This window comes from Ambystoma mexicanum, chromosome 4q (assembly GCF_040938575.1).
Source record: "Ambystoma mexicanum isolate Mex_15411 chromosome 4q, UKY_AmexF1_1, whole genome shotgun sequence".
NCBI lineage: Eukaryota > Metazoa > Chordata > Amphibia > Caudata > Ambystomatidae > Ambystoma > Ambystoma mexicanum.
Window position 1 is genome coordinate 895,793,359 of NC_090928.1, and position 23,744 is coordinate 895,817,102.

The following is a 23,744-nucleotide window of genomic DNA, read 5'->3' on the forward strand; positions in this document are numbered from 1 at the left end:
TCAAGGGGTCAAAGGTTGTACTTCAACGCTTCCCGGAATGTCACTTTGGGGTGGGGTCAAATGACATCACTTCTGGGATATCATCAGAGGTCAAGGGTTGTGAGGCGAGGGGTGGAACACTTTTTTGAGGCGAGGTGTGGGCCACTTTTTTTTGGGTGTCCGGGCCTGTTTCTTGTTCCAGTCCGACCCTGTCCTGCGGTGCCATAAAACACCCGACTGGGTCCAGTACCAGAACTCCCCCACCCCTTGCCCGCAGTGACAGAGTACGCTGGGTGTTCTCCCTGCTGCCCAGTATACACAGTGCCAGAGCACGCACACCTTTTAATCCAGTGTCTTTGTCACTGTAGTCCTGGGTTAAGGGCTGTGGCGAGGAAGGGGGGCTCATTGCTGACTGCCCCCGTTTACAATCTCTCTATCTTACTTGCTCGCATGCAATGGCAGACCACACTATATTTTTACCACTGCATTCAGTGCCCCGAAAAACCCCACCTTTCTTTCCACAATGCATGCAGTGCCAGCAAACACACCATATAACGTTCTTCCCCCCAATGCATGAATTGTTAGATCACCTGCACTCCCCAACATAATGCATGCAATGCCTAAAGAAAGCACCCCCAGAAAACACGTACCCTAGCTCCCTTTAACACTTGAATGCAGTGACGAAACACAGCCCATCTATTTCACTACACACCCCACTACACGCACTGTGTGAAGACACACCCTTTCTCTCCCCCATCAAGCGCAGGTAATGCCAGAACAGACCCCTCTGACTCCTTTCACCCTGATGCAGCAATGCCCCATTGCAGACCTGCCGCCTCCCTTCACCCCTTGGCCACAATGCATGCACTGCCACACAAGGTGCCTCACCCACCGCTCCCCACTGTATGCAGTGCCACAACAGCACCGATTACCCCTCCATCGCCCTTCCACTGCAATGGTGCCACCCTTGCCCCCCCCAGGCACTCCATCACTTCTGCATGGAGAGCTGCATGTGCCACTGCCACGGATGCACAGGGGAGTAGAGGCAGTCGTGTGTCAGGTCAGGTGGGTTGGGTGCATCCATGTATCTTTCTGAGGGCAGTAAAAGAAAAACTGATTTATAATATTCCAGAAGTATTATAGATGCTGGTACTTCCGAGACTGTACTAGGGCTGAGGCAGTTACATGTTGGGTGTGGCTACATAAACCTCTGTTCTTCTGACGGCCATCAAATGTCTGCCACGAAATTGTGTAATATATGAATGCATGGGTTTTATAAAGCATAAACCTATGTGGAAAGCAACCACTGTATGTAGGTAATGCACCCAGGGGGGCATTATTAGACACAGGTGCCTCTTAAAGACCAGTAGAGAAGAGGAGGAGTCAATCACATGTCACATGTGCCCAACGCAGCCCTTTATCTCGCTTAGAACAGTAAAACAAGAGACATTGAAATGGGGAAGATTAACATGTGCAGGCTTCCTACAAGGTAGTACTTAAGGCCATTTTCAAATGGTGCCGACTAGAATAGCTTCATTGCGTCCCTGACAAACTTGTCAAAATATAATAAAGATTTCTCCAAAATGTTTTTACGCAAAGCGCAAAATGTAAACACCACACCTCTCACATCAACCTCGTTTGAGGGGTGCCACCGGCACCCTCCTTGTGATCAGCTTCACCCTCACGAAAAGCCCAAGATTTTTCATAATCAAGAAAGGGGTGGGCAAACTAGTAATCCCGCATTACCGCCAGAAAATATGTGATCTAATTTGCTTTTAACGGGATCACCACTACCAACATCTGAATTTGGCCATCTTGAAAGGACAGGTGATTTCGCTGGCCGTGGAACACCAGGCAAGTACATGCAGCGTGTAGAATACAATGTCAGCTTGCAAAAGTTAAAAGTAGACTGTCTGCAACTTCTGCTGCGGTGCCCCGCGCCTGCGCATAATGAACGTGCCCAGGCCGGGGAACAAACTGCAAATGCCCTGCCTGCGCAGTGCACTGCTGCACAGCCTCAGCCTTTTTTTTCCAGAATGATGGAGAAGACAGGCAGCAACCCATGCTCCAGAGACTCTGGGACAGCGTGTGTTATCGAGGGAGACAGAGTGAGACAGACTCCAGGTCTGACTGCGACTCCACCACCACCTGAATCTTCAGCTACCGTAAAGTAAGTCAAGTGGCATGGCCCCCCTATCCTAGGTGCAGGGCAGCAAGGGGAGGATTTATTAAAGGGAATGTGCCACTGCCAACGTCAGATATACAGTTTCTAAACACATGCGGCGCGTTGCAAAACTGATGGGAATCATGGCCTCTTAATGTTTCATGATGAAACTTTACGAGGCCAGGATTCCCATATCAGTTTGCAATTCACTGTGCGTGTTTAGAAACTGTATATCTGACATTGACACACTTTCATGAATTGAAAAACCTGAGGCCTTACCTCCCTCAGGTTTTTCAATTCATGAAAGGGTGTCCCTGCCAAAGAGGAACATCACATTGGAACAGCTCTTTGTTCGTTCCTTGCTGTTGGGCAGCCAGGGCTCACATTTAAGCTCCAAGCATTGGCCAACACAAGCTTACAAGGCCGCACAAACAAAATACGGAGGCCATTCACCGATACAGCGGAGAATCAAGGGTGCACAATGGGAGCTGGTATTTGTTAAGATGGATTTGTGAACTCTGACCTGGTGGGCAGAGGTTCAGGGGGCCAACCTAGTTTCTAGGAACAGGGTAACCTTCTGGATAAGCCAGACCAATCAAGGTAGCTTGGAGCTGGTCAAGACTAGGTCTCAGGAGGGGTGAGGGTGACTGAAAGACCTCAATGAGCACACAGAGTAAAGGACACTTACACATCACTCCCAGTCGGGTGTAGATATATTAAAAATACATATACATGTATTTCAAGGCCTTTGAGTTTCAAACACACAATCAAATCACAGTAACACTATTTAGACCAACACAATACTATCAAAATACATATATTCAAGACCAATAGGGTCTAAAGGGGTAAAGCACGAAATGGGTCCACAACCTAAAGGGGAAGGAAACAGGCAGTGCAAATAGTCTTTAGCCCCTTCTACATCCAACACACTCCTAACTAAGAGGCAGTCCAATCCCTAAGAAGAGAGGAGCCTTATGCTCAAAGGTACAGGCTATGCAAGTGTACGTAGTAGTTCCAATGGGCAAAACTGGGTCTCTTCAGGGGTCTCTAGCAGCTTGGAAGGTGGGTGAGGCGATGAAGAATAGGTTCCCACTATTCGAGGAGGGTCTACACTTGAGGGCATAGTTGGGAATAGTTTGCTGGTTCGCACTAGCAGTGGAAAGGAGAGGAGCCCCCAGGGGCCACTCATGCATAAAAATTGATGGAGGCACTAGGGGCCACCAGTTAGGGTTGCGATTACTTACCGACCCCCGGGGCACCCCGGACCAAACTTCGGCAGTCGAGTCCACTTCGGTTGCAGGTTCAAGTGCAGCAATTTGGCGCCTGTGCGGCTTTCAGCGACAAAGATACAGCGATGATTCCCAAATGGGACAGTGGCAATTTCTCTGCTCCTGTTGGATGGATCAGGCCAGTTTCACTGCAGCAGGCTTCAGGGGCAAGAGCTGCACAAATGCAGCGCATCTGCAAAGATCGTCACCACGGCTGGGCGACACGGTAACCGCGTATGCTCCGGTTCTGGCACACTTGTCTCACTTGAGACCTGGGAATGCCAAGTGTACGAAATTTGGTGGGAGGGTGCCGTGAACACAGAGCTAGCAGTATACCAAGTTTTGAGGGCCTCATCGAAACAGCGGCGGAGACAGAGCAAAGGTCCTGCGTAAATTGGTCAGCCCACTGGTTGGCCCAGGGACACTTCCGAGAAGGCTTACTTGCAGGTTTTGGTGAAGGTGCCGAGAATAGTTGGTCCCACTATTCCAATAGGTCAAAGCGTCTTCGCAGACCTTCTAGGACGACCAGATGCAGAGGGGTCCCACGGGACGGCAGCGGGCATAGGGTGCCAAACCTTCCAGCGGTTCACCAGCGGTTCCTCGACTTGACTTCTTAGATTCAGGATACTTGGATCCTATCCTTCATTCAGTGAGAACTCCAGAGATCAACATGGTATGGCTGTGTGGGGGCTTCTCTTATCCAGAATCTCCTTTGCGCCAAAACAAAGAGGACCCAATGGGAGATCTGCTAACATTCAGGCATACCATACGTGGACCAATCATGGACCACGGTGGTCCCAGACACTCACAGCACTCCAGACTCTCTGGCACCTAGGCTGAGTATTGGGGACAGACACCCCAGCCCACATCCTGGAGGCACACACAAGGCATGCAAAAGCCTGGGAAAGCTTGGCCTTTCGCGGGAAAATGCATGCCCAAATAAGGACTGACCTGGCTGCCCAAAAGTAAGGAATGAACAAAGAGCTGTTCCAATGTGCTATTCCTCTTTGGCAGGGACACCCTTCCAGCAAGGCCTCAGGTTTTTCAATTCATGAAAGTGTGTAAACGTCAGATATACAGTTTCTAAACACGCGCGGTGCATTGCAAACTGATATGGGAATCCTGGCCTCTTAAAGTTTCATAATGAAACATTAAGAGGCCATGATTCCCATCAGTTTTGCAACGCGCCGCATGTGTTTAGAAACTGTATATCTGACGTTGGCAGTGGCACATTCCATTTAATAAATCCTCCCCCTGCCGCCCTGCACCTAGGGGGGGCCACGTCACTTGACTTACTTTACGGTAGCTGAGGATTCAGGTGGAGGTCGAGTCGCAGTTTTACCGGAGTCTGTCTCACTCTGTCTCCCTCGATAACACATGCTGTCCTAGAGTCAATGGAGCACGGGTCGCTGCCTGGCTTCTCCATCATTCTGGAAAAATGAATGCTGAGGCTGCACAGCAGTGCACTGCGCAGGCAGGGCACGTGCAGAATGTTCCCTGGCCTGGGCACGTTCATTAAGCGCAGGCACATGGCACTGCAGCAGAAGTTGCAGAGAGTCTACTTTTAACTTTTGCAAGCTGACATTGTATTCTACACGCTGCATGTACTTGCCTGGTGTTCCAGGGCCAGCTAAACCACCTGCCCCTTCAAGATGGCCGAATTCAGATGTTGATAGTGGTGATCCCATTAAAAGCAAATTAGATCACATATTTTCTGTTCGGTAATGCGGGATTACTAGTCCGCCCACCCCTTTCTAGATTATGAAAAATCTTTGGCTTTTCGTGAGGGTGAAGCTGATCCCAAGGAGGGTACCAGTGGCTCCCCTCAAACGAGGTTGATGTGAGAGGTGTGGTGCTTACATTTTGCATTTTGCGTAAACACATTTTGGAGAAATCTTTATTATATTTTGACCAGTTTGTCAGGGGCGCAATTAAGCCATTCTAGCCACCACCATTTGAGAATGGCCTTAAGTACTACCTTTTAGGAAGCCTGCACATGTTGAATCTTCCCCATTTCAATGTCTCTTGTTTTACTGTTCTAAGCGAGATAAAGGGCTCTGTTGGGCACATGTGACATGTGGTTGTCTCCTCCTCTTCTCTACTGGTCTTTAAGAGGGACCTGTGTTTAATAATGGCCACCTGGGTGCATTACCTACATACAGGGGCTGCTTTCCACATAGGTTTATGCTTTATAAAACCCATGCATTCATACATTACACAATTTCGTGGCAGACATTTGATGGCCGTCAGAAGAACAGAAGGTTATGTAGCCACACCCAACATGTAACTTCCTCAGCCCTAGCACAGTCTCGGAAGTATCAGCATCTATAATACTTCTGGAATATTATAAATCAGTTTTTATTTTACTGCCCGCAGAAAGAAACATGGACGCACCAAACCCACCTGGCCTGACACACGACTGCCTCTACTCCACCAGCTCTGCCTTTCAATGACAGCATAAGAAATGCACGCATTTCAATATTATGTGACCCCCCTCCACCTACCAGTGCTGTGCTGCAATTCCATTATCCCCTCCCCCCTTCTCTCTCCTGGCTGTGTATCGCCCCCTGTTTGTACGGGGCAGCATTTGCTGATTCTCCAAATATTGGACTTTCTGAGTATTGTATAGTGCCAGGAATATACAAAAGTGCTACAATATCGCCACAAGGGGAACATGTTTTCTTTTGGGACTAGGTTCGTCTTTCAAGGTGAATAATTTGTTATCAAAATGCTTCCAAAATGATCTCACACGAGGTGACACAGAGTGTCGGCATGGTGACTGATGTGGCCAAGAAGTGACAGCAACGCTGACACAGCGGCCTGGCAACAAAAGCGCACCCTAGCATTGACCTGCTGAGGGAGTGGGGGCATCCGTGGCAGTGGCACGCGCAGCTCTCCATGCAGAAGCGATGGAGTGCCTGGGGAGGGCCAAGGGTGGCACCATTGCAGTGGAAGGGCAGTGGAGGGTGCATGGGTGCCGCTGTGGCACTGCATACAGCGGGGAGCGGTGGGTTAGGCACCTTGTGTGGCAGTGCATGCATTGTGGCCAAGGAGTGAAGGGAGGAAGCAGGTTCGCAATGGGGCATTGCTGCATTAGGGTGAAATGAGTCAGAGGGGTCTCTGTTCTGGCATTACATGCGCTTGATGGGGGAGAGAAAGGGTGTGTCTTCACACAGTGCGTGTAATGGGGGTGCAGTGAAATAGATTGGCTGTGTTTCGTCACTATATTCAAGTGTTAAAGGGAGCTAAGGTATGTGTTTTCTGGGGGTGCTTTCTCTAGGCATTGCATGCATTATGTTGGGGAGTGCGGGTGATCTAACAATGCATGCATTGTGGGGAAGAACGTTATATGGTGTGTTTGCTGGCACTGCATGCATTGTGGAAAGAAAGGTGGGTTTTTTTGGGGCACTGAATGCAGTGGTGAAAATATGGTGTGGTCCGCCACTGCATGCAAGCAAAGAAGAAAGAGAGATTGTGAACGGGGGCAGTCAGCAATGCGCCTCCCTTCCTCACCACAGCCCTTAACCCAGGTCTACAGCGACAAAGACAATGGATGAAAAGGTGTGCGTGCTCTGGCACTGTGTGTACTGGGCAGCAGGGAGAACACCCGGCGCACTCTATCACTGCGGGCGAGGGGCAGGGGAGTTCTGGTCCTGGACCCAGTCGGGTGTTTTATGGCACCGCAGGACAGGGTCGGACTGGAACAAGAAATAGGCCCGGACACCCAAAAATAAGTGGCCCACCCCTCGCCTCAAAAAAGTGTTCCACCCCTCACCTCACGACCCTTGCCCTCTGATGACATCCCAGAAGTGATGTCATGTGACCCCACCCCAAAGTGACATTCCGGGAAGTGTTGAAACACGACCTTTCACCCCTTGACACCCCTTGACAAAACAGGAAGTGGCATCAAATAGCATTGTTCTTAGTACACTATGAAAAATATGGTTATGATTTACATGGTTGTGATATACATTTCATACAAGAATGGATCACCATATGTATGATTAATATCTGTGTGTATAAATCCATATTGTCAAATGACTGAATGCAAGCAGACGTCCAAGGCCAAATGATAATATGTTATTGTATAGCACTTACTCTTAAGCTCTTTTTTAAAGAACAAATATGCATACAATATCACCCAACCTGGGTTGGTACTCATTTATCGACAGATGAAAGGCTGAAATGGCCTTGCTGGGATTCGAACCTGCAGATTCCACAAACCTCAGCAGGGAGCGCTCAACCCACTAAGCTATCATATCGGCTATAGTAAAATGAGCAATTATTCTGTGGTGGATACCATTAAACTTGTAACTGAGATTTAACAGCAGATCAGTTAAGTTCATCATGATTTTTTTTTTCTTTTTCAAACAGGCCCAGGCATGGGCAGAAACTGGCCTCCACTCCCCAGGGATGATTTCGGCACAGCCACAGCCCAAGAGGCTGAGGGGCCAACCCAACCCTGCCGCAGGAATGAAACACACACACGTGGCATTGAGGGGAAGGTGCTAGAGACACACATTCTGGGGGGGGATAAAAGCTATTATATCCCCCCACTTAAAATTGTGGGGGGGATTTGTCCCACCCATCCCCCCTATGTCCTACGCCCATGGAAATGGCATAGGAGGTGCTTTGGGTTTTGCAAATGAGAGAGAAGTACAGACAAGTGAGAAAGTGTAGTGGGAAGTGTGTCAGAGGAGTGACTTGGTGTGGGGTGCAGGGAAGGGACTTGGGAGAAAAGGGTGTGCAGCAGACAACAATGTGGAGTAGAGAAGGGTACAGAGGGGAGATTTGTACAAGGAAGAATGGTTGCTTGCCTCATTTTCCCAGGTAAAGGGTGCAGTCACGAATGCGTCTTCTTCTAACGCTTGATCCATACTCACGAGGCCTGCATGAGGACGATTATAAGTCGTTTTTTGAAATAATTGCAGATATATACACTACACCATATCTGTCTGCGCATTGATTGGGCCTGATAATACACACAGTGGCCCCCCTCTCCCAGGTGCAGGCTGGCATGGGGAGGATTTATTAGAGGGAACGTAGGAGCTCGGGTTCAGCGCTCTGCCACTGCCTCAGTGTCATCTGCACTCCTGACTGGTTCCTCTTCAGGAAGAGACAGTCACAGCAGGCTGTTCCTGCATCAACTCCCTTTTCACTCAACCCTACCTACAGCCTAGGTCGGAAGACAGGACTAACCTTAAATGAGGTATATATTTACCTCAGACCTGTCCTGTAGTGGGAGCTGGTTCCAGGGTGTGTGGCATCTTGCCTTGCGACACAGCGCCATGTTATTTGGGCTAGCTTAGCAACCTTCATGGGTTTTTGGTGGATGGATGCCACGCAGGCCGCAGACTCATTTTACACCATAACCTTTTCTTTTAAAAAAACACTAGATTGATCTATGAAGGGCACTTAAAGTGCCAGTTCTTGTTTAGATAAAGCCACTGACTTAGGGATGTTTACTACAAAGCCCTGTGTAGTTAATAACTTAATTGGAGCTGGGAACATACTACTGGTGTAATACAAATGTCTTATCCAGGGATGCCTTCAGCCACTCTATTAGCACTATGCATTTCCTTCACTGAAGTCCTGCTAAAAAACAGCAATGGCAAGTGTTTGCTTGTGTATACGTATTGGGTATTTGCCAGGCACTTCTATTAAATGTCCAGGTACTTGCACCATTTTGTACCTAATACCACTATGGCATGCTTGGCAAGTGCCTTTTCCATGCCTACATTAAAGCCCAAAAGGTTGCCGTTGCCAACGCTTGTTTTAAAATAGGGATGCACCTGCATTTTTGGTACCCACCACCAGCTGAATAAAGATTTGTAGACAAGTTTTAATAGAGGCCACCATAAGCCATCTGGGTGACCCAGAAAAAAAAAAAAAAAAAGCAGAGCCTCGAGATTCACAACAGCACTTGCTCCGCTATCCATGTAAATCCAGTGAATACCCTTGTGCCGAGGGATGATTGCAGCCCATGCACTGCTGAAAAGGGGCACACTCATGTGCCATCATTGAGGGTTCAAGTGAATAGGATAGGATGGGTTGGCGAAACTCCATAAAGCATCTGCACTTAAAGCGCAGGTGAGAGTATTATAAAAGATCTCTCTAAATGTCCATCGCTGGGAGGATTTTATACTCTGAACTGCTTTTCTTTTTCGTAATTTTCTTCTGTTTTCTTTTCTTCTTTTCTTTTGTTTTATACAGTGATGATGTATGTAATTTAATAGCTACTGCTATTTTAATGTTGTGAAAAGTCGAGTTCTTTGACTAAAACCCAATAAATAAATTAAAAAGCAAAGTCCCCAAGGTGTCCACTATCCCCGCCAGATTTTATGGGTCTCCTACGCCCCTGCTTGGAAGCAAGACGACGCGGAGCAACACAGGTTGGATCCCCGGCTGCGCACTTAGAAACCTCTGGGTATAATTCATTTCATATCATGTAAAAGCTGGACATTGAAGTGCTTAACCTGCATGCACATCAGCTACTGGGAGGTAGGCGGCCTTGGAAGCAAGACGACACGGAGCAACACAGGTTCGATCCCCGGGTGCGCGCTTAGAAACCTCTGTGTATTAAGCGCGTTATAAATGACCTATCATATCATGTAACAGCTGGACATTGAAGTGCTTAACCTGCATGCACATCAGCTACTGGCAGGTAGGCGGCCTTGGAAGCAAGATGACACGGAGCAACACAGGTGCGATCCCCGGGTGCGCGCTTAGAAACCTCTGTGTATTAAGCGCGTTATAAATGACCTATCATATCATGTAACAGCTGGACATTGAAGTGCTTAACCTGCATGCACATCAGCTACTGGCAGGTAGGCGGCCTTGGAAGCAAGATGACACGGAGCAACACAGGTTCGATCCCCGGGTGCGCGCTTAGAAACCTCTGTGTATTAAGCGCGTTATAAATGACCTATCATATCATGTCATGTAAAAGCTGGACATTGAAGTGCTTAACCTGCATGCACATCAGCTACTGGCAGGTAGGCGGCCATGGAAGCAAGACGACACGGAGCAACACAGGTTCGATTCCCCCGGTGCGCGCTTAGAAACCTCTGGGTATTAGGCGAGTTATAAATAACCTATCATATCATATCATGTAAAAGCTGGACATTGAAGTGCTGAACCTGCATGCACATCAGCTACTGGCAGGCAAGCGGCCTTGGAAGCAAGATGACACGGTGCAGCACAGGTTCGATCCTCGGGTGCGGGAGGGAGGTGGTGAAGGGGCGGAAGAGGCAGTCACTGTTCACAGGTTGAGACCATCACACTGGTTGCTCACAATTAGCAAATGCCTATCCTCTACAGGCTGGAGAGGCAAGCCTCACCTCCACCCTGCACCCTGCAGCTCATCCCTGTGGCTTCCGGACTAGCCATGCATTCCCACTGCTATACCTTCCCTCCTTAAACTTGTGGCTGGACTGCGCTTCTTGCAACATACAGTCCGAATCTTGCCGCATGTCTCAGTCTATATTTTCAGTGGTCCTGATTTAGGTGTTAAAGGCAAAGTCCCCTCCACACCACTCAGGGAGAAATCATTGCTGCAAAAGCCATTGTTGTGTGACAGTTCTGGCTTTCCCAAACCTCTCAGGGGATTGGACTACCTTTCCCTCCAACCCCCAAGAAACGGAGCACATATTTCAGAATCGGAAGCAGCAGCACAGCATGAACATGCAGATAACATGCAAGGCCAGTTTATAACTAAACTCACCCACTCCTATACATGCTTCCCTGGATGCACCATCACTCTTGCAACATAGCACAATGCCCCGGTTCAAAGAGTGTCTCAAGAAAACATGAGCATGCCTCTCCTCGACGCCTCCCTCCACAATTCCCTCATAATTCACACCCCTCCTCCCAAGTTGTATGTCAGCCACCCACACTATCCATGGTTACAGCCAGTTACAGAAGAGTGAGGCATGTGCATGGGGATGAATGGGGACAGTCAGTCATGCACAATGGGGCTGCAATGCATGTCATGTTTTTGTACTTTGGTGAATTGACAATATGTGACACCAAAATAGCTTTTCAACTTTTTTTTCAGTGAGGAGGAATGTAGGTAAAGGAGAGTGTTGTAAACAAGATTACAGTTTCAGTGATACTGCACCTAGCACACTCCCTTGTTGAAATTACCGAAATCACTGTCTCAGAGATGTAATGAACAGATGTAGTCTCGGAGATGACGCCGTTTTGTAACAAATCAGTGTTAGGAATATAGCACCTAGTTTGCTGTAAATCATCCGGCGTTATAGTGCCTGGCTCACTGCTTCCAGGGATATTCTGCTTAGCTCATCTCTCATACATATAGTGACCGACTCCCTCAGCGATATGGTATCCAGTTCACACATGGATATAGTACCCAGCTCACTCAGGGATATAGCGCCCAGCTCACTCAGGGATATAGCGCCCAGCTCACTCAGGGATATATTGCCCAGCTCACTCAGGGATATAGTACCCAGCTCACTCAGGGATATAGTACCCAGCTCACTCATGGATATAGTGCCCAGCTCATTCAGGGATATAGTGCCCAGCTCACTCAGGGATATAGTCCCATAATTCTCAGGATATAATACCCAGTTCACTCTGGGACATGGTTGAAAGTTTTAATTGGCAACGCCCCCAAGGAAGCCCTCTTAGGGGACCCCGCCTTTTAGACCCCAGCAGTTCTAGGGGCTCCCCAGCCCTTCAGGTGCCAAACCTCTTTTCTTTGTCTTCTGATCCCCTCAGGCACCTTCCACTATCTGGGGCTTTTCAGCCCCTCCTGGTCCTTTTGGTTTCTTTGGTTTGTCAGACGCTCATGCACCTTCAGCTATCTGTGGAATTAAAACTTGCTCGGGCCTTACAGCTTCTTAAAAGGGATCTGCACTCTTCTCCCACAAAGCCGAAGGCATTGGATCTGCGCTGCTTACTCTCCCCAAGTTCAAGGGTTCAGGTTGTTGGCTGGGCATTTTTGTCAGCGCCCTGCTTCTTGGCTGTTTGCTCCATTTTGCTCTGAAGTTGTAAGCTTCATGTACGTTTTCTCTAGGTCACTCCCTATTCTTAGGCTCCTGCTTTGGTCTCCCTGCTCTTAGACAAAACAAGAGGTGATGGCTGGAAGGTTTAGAATTAATCTTATCCTTTGGTGCAGCTCTAGCAAACCCTCCAAACCATTGTTATTGAGCCTGCCAAGCTGTTACAGAAAGGGGAAAGACCATATGCAAATCAGGCTTGGTCCCGCCCCGAAAGGGACAGTCCAGCCCGAACTGCTAGGTCATATCCCTTCTGCACGAGACCACAAACATCCTCAGTCATGTTTTGACCTCATTGAGCACCATCAGTGAGGAGTAGCTTGGGTCTCTAGACCTACGTCTGGGCATACCCGTCCCACTCGGGGTGACTTAGACAAATCAAAAGGTGATAGCTGGAAGGCTTAGAGCTAACCTTAACCTCTGGTGCAACTCTGGCCAACCCGTCAATCCATTGTTCTTGATCACGCCAACCCATTACAGATAGGTGAAAGATCATATGAAAATCAGGCCGGTCCCATCCCAAAAGGGGCAGTCTAGCTCAAACTGCTACGTCACACCCCTACTGAACGAGGCATCCCTAGACATGTTTTGGCCTCATTGGGCGTTATCAGTGACAAGTAGTTTGGGTCTCTAGGCCCAGCACGTCGGGACCCACATCTGGCCATAACTGTTCCACTCGGAGTGACAGACAAAACAAAAGGTGATGCTGGAAGGTTTAGAATTCATCTTACTCTCAGGCGTGGCTCTGGGCAACCCTCCAAAGCATCATTCTTTAGCTTGCCATGCCATTAAAGAAAGGGGACAGACCATATGCAAATCAGGCTTGGTCCCACCACAAAAGAGGCAGTCCAGCCCAAACTGCTAGGTCACATGCCTCTCATTCTTCTGAAACCTTTTCCTGGGTTCCTAGACTCGGAGAATTAAGGGTGTCATTTGTCCATGCTGATGTGGGATGCAGCTATCTGAGGACTTGGTCCAGGCGGAGGTCTTGCTTATCCCGTCACACTTTGTTCAGTTGTTTTGTGGTTGCTCAACTGTCATCCAGCTCCTGGAGTGGCAGCGTTCCTAATGATCTGTCTCTTTCTGGTGTCCTGGTGAATAGCTACAAGGATCCCTTCTGGCATAAGGAACCCCACAAAGTCATATAGTTGCCCGTAAGAGTTGGAACAGCATTTTAGATTTTATAATCCATTTTCCAGGTTTCTGCAAGGGCACCCTCCTTGGAGTTCACTGCTTGGGTTCGTAGCAGCACTCTGTGTGTTTTAGACCATCCACAGTTTTCCTTCCTTCCTGTGGGACCCCACAGAGTATTAGATTTAGCTGCATGACTTGGTATCAGCACCGTAGGTGTTTTATGACATTCCACAGTTTCTCGCCAGGGTCAATTGTGGAAAATGGGACCCCATGGAGGCTTTCTTACCAGTGGATGTCTCCATGGCAGATCCCAAGAAATGGGGGTCACCTGCTCTGTTATAATGCGGTGAGGTTTTCAAACAAGGTTTACTGGATTGTGATTAGTCTTCCCTGTTCATAATGTCATGTAACATATAACTGGTCTTTGTAAGAAGAAATGCAAATGCGTGATCATTGGTGGGCTACGCTTTAATGCACAGAGAGAGGGCATGGACTGGGAGGAGAACTGTGCCACTCACATCCTGTACCACTGTCAGTTAGACCATGGCTCTGGCGCGTGGACCCTGGTTGTTCTGCTTGCCTGGGTTGTAGAGTGTCATGGAATGATTTGGTCCGTCACAGTACCCCCTGGTAGTTATTATATGCTGACATTTTTAAGGTGACTTTCCATACCACCTCTTACCCATCTGGGAACCCCCAGAAATGTGCTATGCTGCACGTACAGTCCAAACAATATTGGAAAATCACCATCCTGTGTTGCATGCAGAGGACAGGGACAGTGTTCAGGTTGAGGAGGAGAAGGTACAGAATCATCCACCTCGGCAGGGTGAGAGTTGGGATGGCCTAATCACCATAATTTCTCTTGTACGGTTTGACGATGTGTCGATTCGTTCAGCGGTGAAGGATCTTTTGGCTCTTCTAATTGGCTTGTGACCTCTTCCTGTTCTTTTGCAATAGAGCTTTGTTGATCCAATCATTGTTCGTCAGCATTGCTGTTCCAGGTTATTGCAGATTCCTTTTATCTCATTGACCACTGGTTTTTGTTAATGTTTTAATTTGTTTAATTCTCATATGGGACAGTTGGTCAAGTGAGAAAGTTATGTTGCAAGAAGGGTTCAAACAAAACATATGCATCATTCAGGCAATTCGGCTTTCCTGTGATTGTTTTGCATGTCATGCCAATGTTTTCCTTGTTTATTTGGTTGATTTACACAACTGGGATAAGGCATGTTTGCATTAAATTGTGTGTGTGTGTGCCATGCTAAAACGGTGTTTCCGGGTGTAGAGTGATTAGTGAATGGTCTCTGTAGTTTTACAGCAGTTTGTGAGATTGAAAGTGTGGTCAGGTGTATGTTGGGCTAGACGTCACTAAGCAGAATCCCAACGCATGTATATTTTTGATGCAGTTCATCTGCTGGTTTCTTGTCGAGTCTGTCCACCCACAAATTGAATACATCTTTAGTAAGGATTTTCTGTTTTCTGTGACACCATCTGTAGTTATCTAGTTTGAGAAACATATCCAAGAATGTTGTGTAGTAGCATGGCGTTAGTAGATCAGAGCCAGGGTGAAGGAAATGTTTGGGTTGACTATGCAGCAGGAAAAATATGTTTTACAATGAATAGTATTGCATGTTGATAATTACCACACAAGATCTTCAGTGTAAACTTGAGTTACCACAAAATGCTCTTTTAAAAAAATATTTGCACAGAGGAGTTTGTGACCTGGAGAGATCAGGAATATGATATGGGTGTGGTATTAGTTAACACTAAACCATGTCTCCATCAGTCTGACATTGAGGCATTTATTTTTGGCGGTCACGACTAGTGCATCAAAGACATGAGAAAATATACATGCTAATGACCCGGCTCACAGAAAATTACCAGAATTAGTAAGGAATAAAAAGCAGTATAATTGCGTGCATGTTAGCATGACCCTACAGGGACAGGTATACATTTATGAATGATATCCGAATTAACATAAGTGACATATGATGCACAACAAGGACATTAGCCTTGGAGCATGAAGCATACCTACACTTCCACTATTCCTGCCCCAAAACCAAACTGTTGCTAGTCATCATCCAAGTTATTCTCAAACCACCCATGTTTCTCAAAAACAACAATCCTAACCATCTTTGTACCCGGGTGCCATGAGCTCAGTGGTATCCATACATTGGTGTCTCTACTCTTAGAGGGATGGTTGGGTGCATGCTACCTCTGTGGGAGTGTCTCCTGACCTGACAGTGCTACCAACTTCCTGAGCGGGGTCAGGACACACGGGTTAGATACAAAGGGAGGCAAGCCATAAAGGAAACCGTGAAAACCAGATGAAGGGTAGAGAATCATACTCTAGGAACCTGAATCGGGGACTCTGGAAGAGAACCTGGGTGAAAGGTATTCCCCCAGAACCAAATAGGTCCAACAGTGGGCTGTCAGACCCACACATGAAGGAAAGGTTCTGCTCAGAAAATCAGCTTCTGAACTGTTCACTCTCAGAAACCGAAGAGAGGGATGATATATTCGACCCTCCACATAGCGTCCAACTGGAAAGCAAGAGCTACTATGGGACGGTCTCATTCCTAAACATGCTGATAATGACATTGAAGCCCTGTTGTTGGTTTTTACTAGACTGGCAGACCCTATGCTGCTAAATGTGCAGCTCACCAGACATGGGGACGAGTACACTGGCTGAAAGTTTCAGCTTGGACATCGGGTCCTTAATTTCTCCAGGCTACAGGTGCAAGTCACTAGGTAAGGATACTGAAGAGTATGAGTCGAGTAAAAGGATAATGAAGACACAATTGTAGAAAACCCTCTAAATATACTCTGTAGGCATCATTTCCTCTTCGCACTATTGTGATATTGGCCTATCAATAGCTACTGAGATGTTTGTCATGTTTTTCCTCATCCTGGCATTTTTGTTATGGGTCCGGAATGCCAATATAAAAACTCATATTATCTGAATGGCATGGAGCAACTTGGGATATGTGCATATATCTCATCTGCTAAAATGTGTAATTACCCCTAATCAATATTGATAAACAGAAATGTTATGGTGTGCCAAGTGACAGCATTGCAGCTGAGTCACTAGTGTGTCATACGTCAGAATAGCCCGCCTGCCAATCCACCTATCACGCGCTCTGGTTTCAAAGATCAGACTTGCGTGATACTGAATGTACACACAACATATTTCACTCAATCCAAAATTTAAATTACAGCATGAATAATCATACTGGCTGCTGAGAAAGTGGCATGGCAATAAAATTACCAGACACTCAAGGACCTTTTATAATAGTGCTTTATTACCTTTATCACACTGTGGACCTCAATGAAAGTCGGCATGGGAACACTTTTTATAGAAGAAATCTCCTGCCCTATGGTACAGTTGATAAAACAATCAAAATTAGAAGCTGATCATTTACACCAAGTTATTTGTATATATCATTAATGGTCCTATCTTTGCCGCTCTGTTTTCACAGGACTATAGGGCTGAATCCAGAAGTGGCAAGATTTGGAATTTTCTGTGCCGTTGTCCTAGCCCTCCATCTGTTTGGAGAATTTTTTACGCTTGTCGTCCTTGCTGTTGTGGATAACCCAAACATAGTGAATGCTGGTGTGACACTGATAAACATTTCAGGAATTCTCGTTGGAGCTGGAATTTTACGGTAAGGAAATATGCTGCTTGCCCAAAAAACGTACCTGAAATGTCGAGCAATGTTCTTGTGAACTCATAGGACCGGCCATGCAAATACACAACCAGGTTAACTCTGTTGAAAACAATAAATTTAGGGCAGCTGTCGGTTACCAGAGAACAAACTCAGATTGAGCTTATTGGTTAGCCCATGGCCATTGTGGTAAGTCAGATATATGAGACAGGCAAGAGGACATGTTTGAACAAGATAGTTCATTAAAGAAATTAAAGGAACCCTGCTTCTATGATGGATTCCCTATGCTAGAAAACAACAAATAGGTGCTCGTCAGGCAGTCTCACAAATAAACACTGTTCTCCATCAAAATCTATGCTAACATACTATCTGCTCTACCAAGAAAGAAAGAAAGAAACAAACAAACAAACAAACAAAGAAATGCAAATCTAAGCTTTAGTTTAGAATAGGGTTACTTCCCCTTGGGTAAGTTAATGGTGGCTGGTTTTCTGACCCCCCACCAAAGAGTTCTCACTGTATCTTCCAGCTCTTGGTTAAGTATCAAAGTTGCAGAACAAAATGTATCTCTGCTTCCTTTTGGTCAAAACAATGGCCTTGTCATGCAGTCCAAACAGTTTCTTTTCCTTTTTTATCCAGTGTCCTAAGGTGTCCTCTCCTTATTAGACATAACAGGTTCTCCTGATGTGGGTAGGTTGGTGCTCACAAAAGAAACAAAGTACTGAATTTCCTCCTTGTGGGGTATTTACGCTATTGGTCTCGCATTGGCTACTGGCCTGCACAGCCCTGCTCTGTTGGCCACTTCTTTCACCCTCTCGTAGGTTATTTCGATTCTCAATCCAGCATGGTCTATGGGCCTAATCAGCCTTGCTTTGCTTATTACTTTCTTCACCCCCTCGTGCAGTAGTTGTATTCTCAACCCGGCATGGGCTATCTGTTTTCCCAACCCTGTTTTGCTGCTTAAGTTTCTCACCCCCAAAAATAGAAGCTGACACCACCAAATTAGAGAAAGATGGGAAGGGGGGGGGAATACGGAAAGTGCCCTCATGGGATTAAGATTACAATGCACAGCCGGTCAAGTGGCACAGCGAGTAGAGCGCTCGCTTTGACATCCGTGCAGAGCCTGCTAACGCAGGTTCGAATCCCGGCGGGGCCAAACTCAGCCTTTCATCCTTCACACACCGTGGGTAATAATAAGCAGCGCTCAGATACCTGAGGGTTCCTAGCACTATATAAGTGCAAAATTATTATTATTATTATGAAACACTGGGGGACTTCAGTTTTCAGAGATATACAAAAAAAATACATGGGCAAGGGGAAAAACCAGGCAGACTATTGGCCTGGCTGGTCAGAGGACTAGATAACAAAGAAGAGGTAGCAGAAATAATAGATGAAAGTGGGCACACGAGACGGTCCCAATCAGAAATGAATCAGGCTTTCTACGCCAAACTATACGAAGACAACACATACTCAAAAAAGTCAGAAATCCTAGAAACCCTAGAAGACATAGGACTACAAACCCTAACAGTAGAGCAGCATGACCTGCTAGATAGCCCACTGACCCTAGAAGAGATACAGGGAGTTTTGACCTCATTACCCACCGGAAAAATGCCCGGCAGCGATGGACTGCCATCGGAATTCTATAAGAAATAGATATATTGGCCCCAAGAGGCATATGAAATAGGTACCTTCCCAGATTCGATGGAACAAGCCCTGATAATACCCATCCTGAAGACAAGGATAGCAAATTGTGGGAGTCCACTCAGACCAGACAGGTTACGTCCCTGGTAGGGCCACAAGAGCAAATCTGAGACGCCTCCAAGCAGTTATAGATAGAACGCGTACCAAACCTGATAACTGTGCAGTAGTAGCATTAGATACCATCAAGGCTTTTGATTCTGTCAGATGGGAATGGATGTTGCCACACTGGAACACTATGGAATAGGCCAGGGATTCATGAGATGTGTATGCATGCTCTACGCCACTCCATCGGCCATAGGCAAATACATTTCAGATTAATTTCCGATTAGCAGAGGCACCAAACAGGGCTGCCCACTGTCACCCCTCTTATACATCCTGGTGCTGAAACCCTAAGCAATTCATATGAGGGACTCATTCCAAGACACAGGGTGTCAGAACCACAAGGAGATCTTTATGGATGCATTGGAAAAAGCATCACCCAACTTACACTCAGAAGAAACCAAGATGGCGCCTTTTTTGTTCCGTTCTTCCAACTCCAGTGCCGCGGTCTAGTTCTTTTCAAAATGGCGACCACCACCTACCCGAATCTACTTAGTTCCTTCTGAACTTCGGGTAGGTGCGTCGCTACTTGCTACTTTGCTTGCTACTACGCTATGCTCCTGAAATTACCTTCTCTTCCTACCTAGCCTTCTCAGTTATATCATCCTTTCTTTCCTTAGCGCTCCTCGCAGCGCTTCCTGCTTCTTACCTCCTCGATACTCCGGTGCCGTTCCGTTCCAGTCTTGCTCTTACTACCTTCCGCTTACTTCTTGCGGATTATCATTACGGAAGGAGTCCTTCTCCTTCATCTTTGTTGCTGTTCTGCTGCGGCAGAATTCTCTCGGAAGGATTTCGGCTCCTCTTCTTTGTTGCCGTTGCAGCCGCTGCGGATTACCTACTAAAGGAATTAATCTTACCTTCATCTCCGCCAGAAAACATTGGACACCGTGGAGGCATCTCTACGACGGGTTTTCTTCCCGTGAGGGTTTCCCATGGATGCCGCACTCATTGGCCTCTTTAGAGACTTGAGGGAGACATACCTTTTTCTTCAAACAAAGGCAAACTTCATATCGACAGAGCTACGTGAGTAACTTCAAACTATCTAGTATTGTTACACAGGGCTGCAGATAGATGGCACCACACATGTCATATCCTTGTACGCAGATGACATTCTTTTATACGGAAGAAAATCTTGGAACATACCTCGAAGTACTAGATCATTTTGTACATCTCTCAGGAATTGCCATTTGAAAGACCAAATCCTGCCTGCTTCCACTGGCAGGCTGGGCCAGAAAAACAGAAGAGCAGCTCCCAAGTCTGGAACTTCAGTGGGACACCCGTACGTTTCGCTATCTTGGCGTAAACATACACCACTCCATTGAAGACACGCATAAAGCCAACACGCTGAAAGCAAAAAATAGTATAGAAGCGTCCATCATGTTTTGGGAGAAACTCCCTCTGCCAGTAGCAGGATGAATATCACTAGTAAAGATGATAGCCCTACCCAGGCTACTGTACCACTTCAGCAATGTGCCATTCCTCTTCCTGACGAAGTTCTTTGTAAACCTCAACACAGTACTGGACAGCTTCATATGGGGCAAAGGCAGGAGAAGAGTCGCCATGGAGACACTCTGTAAAGATAACGCGGAAGGGGGAATGCGATTCCCGCACTTCAAACTGTACTATCTAGCGGGCCAGCTGCAGCATGTAGCTAGATGGCTCGTGGATGAGGAGACTGTGGAACACACACTCTTGAGTAACGCCGTATCCCTGTACCTTCTCAAGGAAGTCCTATGGATAGAAGTAAACATGATCTCGCAACCCTCTGCGTTCCTGCATCTGGGGAGACAAATATGGAACAGAACCAAAAAATGACTAAAAGTAGGAGAACCCTACACCCCCCAGATACCATTGGCAGTACTCAACGGGAACAATAGAGAATGTCTCAAACAAAGCAGAGACTACTGGGAACCCAAAGGAATAATCACAACTGGAGACCTAGCCCCAGAAGGAGTGGAACTAGACTTCCAAGACCTGGTCGAGTCCCATGAATTACATAAGGGCCCGTTCATAACCCACACAAGACTCATCAAACAATTAGACACCAGATGGCCATCTCCCACAATAAGGCAAGCAGAAAATCCAGTCCTGGGTCTACTCTATGATGTCAGTGAGGGGGGACATATGGTATCTAGGATATATCAAACGGTTGTAGAAGAGTTCCCCAAAGATAAAGACAAAGGAAGGCAGGCATGGGATAAGAAAATAGACAGAACAATCACAGATAAAGAATGGGCAAAAGCGAAGCTCTACCCAAAAAAAATATCCAGAAATGGCAGGCTAAAGCAACTACAGTTTTACATACTTCATAGAGCATACCTAACCCCAGAAAAAATATCCCACTTCCCAGGTGCCACCACACAGAGTTGCCCAAAATGCGGTACTCAGGAGACCCCCCGGCTGGCCCATATAGCCAATGTTTGCTCCGAGAATACGAGATAGCTGCACCTTGAGATCGATGGCGGTGCAGATTTATTACTCCAACACCAATCAATAAGGACAACTCAATGGTTTGGCAAAAGGAGTCCGTTTAATGACAAGTACAAAAAACAGAGAGTCATGGCAATCAGCAGTGATGCGATAGTCCGTCTCGCTTCAACTCCAATGACCTTCATAAAAAACACATCATTTATACTGAAAATGTGTCATAAGTGACGTGTAACACTCAAAAGTTAATAAGCATTTCTTTTGGTTTGGAAAAGGTAACTTTAATATAGGTGCTATATCTGTATATGAGTTGGGGGATTGGGTAAATGCTGTCAGGCAGGCGTCTAAGCCCTTCCTTCAAAAGGACTACTGTAGACGTCACTAAAAGTACAACGTCCCATTGGTTCTACTAACTATAGGACCCTAGATTATTTGTTCCATTGTGATTGGGTTGGCACCGACCCCTTGCATAAACTTCCACTTTACTTAGCAGCACGCAGAATGGTTAGCCAGGTGCAGGGTGCCACCTCAGCTACCCGGCCTTCCTACAATTAATTTGCAATCAATCATCACTTCAACAACAATGTGTCACTTATGTTACTTTGGTTCGCCTCAAAACTACGTCTTCTGTCTGGGAAAGTTCTCATATCTTCTCCTGGGCGGATGCCAAGCGTAGGTGCGAACTTGTGCTTCGCCTCGCTCGGATGGTCACGTGATGCGGACACCGTGAATTTTCCTAGGTTCTCTCAATTCGTGCATTTGATTCTTATTCGGCTTACCAGCTGCCTACGCTTCCTTATCTTGACCTTTCAGAGACAGGATATTCTGTTCTTAAGTTTAAATTAGATGTAGCTACTGTTCGTTCCTTCTATTGGTATGACCTTGGCTCTTTTGGCATGAGTTGCATCTGCTGAGTTTCGATTCAGCGGTCTCTTCTCATTTTGCTAGAATATGAATCTTGTCTTGTTTGGCCTCTGGTAACCTGAGTTGATTCTGCTTTTCGTGTAAAGTGGATTCGCACTTATAATAATGTGCTTCGTTTTGAGGTAGATTATGTACAATGGCGCTTGCCGTGCTATGTTTCTACTTAGCATAGCAAGCTGCACTGTTTTCTTAGCTTTCTTGCGGTTTCAAGCATATGTACAGGCGTTATCTGGTTGAATATCTTCATCCTACTTACAGCTTAAATCTCTTACGCTTTGATAGTTTTCTATCACTTTAAGCTCGTGATCTCTTTTCTCATGGCGTTTCGTCTCCTTGTGTCATTCTTGGTTTGTCATTTGTTCTATCTGTGAGTCCGTCCGGGCTCTCGTGATGTCACCATTCATCTTCCATTAAGACCTTTTTGGTTTCTTCCGGGACGGTACTTGGGCAATCTTCATTTCGTCTCATTTGTTGGTAGGGTTTTCTGAATGGATACCTTATGGTCCATGGTTGTCTGGGTAGTGGAGCTTCAATAAGTGTTGCTCTTCTGATGGGTACTGGGCAGAGCCCTACTGTGGCTCTCTGCTGGTTTATTTGCTCATCATACGTCACATATTTTGGTGTGAATGTTCCTGGTACTTCAAAACGGGCGATGAGAGTGCAGGCTTTATTTGGGACCTCCTCTACAATCTGAAGAGGAAAATGCCAACCTAAGACACATGTTCTGGCATTGCCCGAAATTCAAGAATACTGGCGAGGAATTGAGCAGCGCCTGAGAGAAAAAGGGATAAAAGGTCAAACTTGGACCATTGAAGCCTGCCTTCTGGGCCTCTATAGTTCTTCAAAAAAGAATAAAACAAAGGAAAGGATGATTAACCTACCATGGGCACTAGCCAAGAGACGAATAGCGATGAAATGGAAGGTCAAAGATGGACTGAGAATAGAGACATGGTGGAAAGATCTAAGGAGATGGACTATTGCGGAGACAGCAGTCTGGCAGGACGCACTACGAACAGGAAGGAGAGAAAGTTCAATAGACCTAGCGGCCTGGAACACAATAATACAGGAATTATTCATCTCCCCAGATGATAGGCCCCCCTGAAAGCAAAATACTAGAGGAACAGCCAAGCCACATTACACAAGAGACACCAGGAAGAACAATGACTGCCAAGCGCACATTCCACTCAGAGATACGGTTCTGGACACGTATGGTACTGGACAATTATATCCGGTGACCAAATTATTGTTCTTGTTACTTTGTTAGAACTTGGGGTTAGGGAGGCTTTGGGTGGGGCTGCAAGGGGTAACTAAGGGACATCAATGCATGGTGTAATGTTTTTTATTTCACTTTGTACCAAAAACTAAT

General features: G+C 46.6%; 1 protein-coding gene across 1 annotated transcript in view; it reads left to right on the forward strand.

Moving 5' to 3' along the window:
- ABCG5 (ATP binding cassette subfamily G member 5) overlaps positions 1 to 23,744 on the forward strand; it is a 286,105-nt gene that overhangs the window by 206,433 nt on the left and 55,928 nt on the right. The window contains exon 11 of the mRNA XM_069607292.1: positions 17,045 to 17,230. Within this exon, the coding sequence (XP_069463393.1) occupies positions 17,045 to 17,230 (186 nt within the window). The remainder of the gene's footprint in view (positions 1 to 17,044; positions 17,231 to 23,744) is intronic.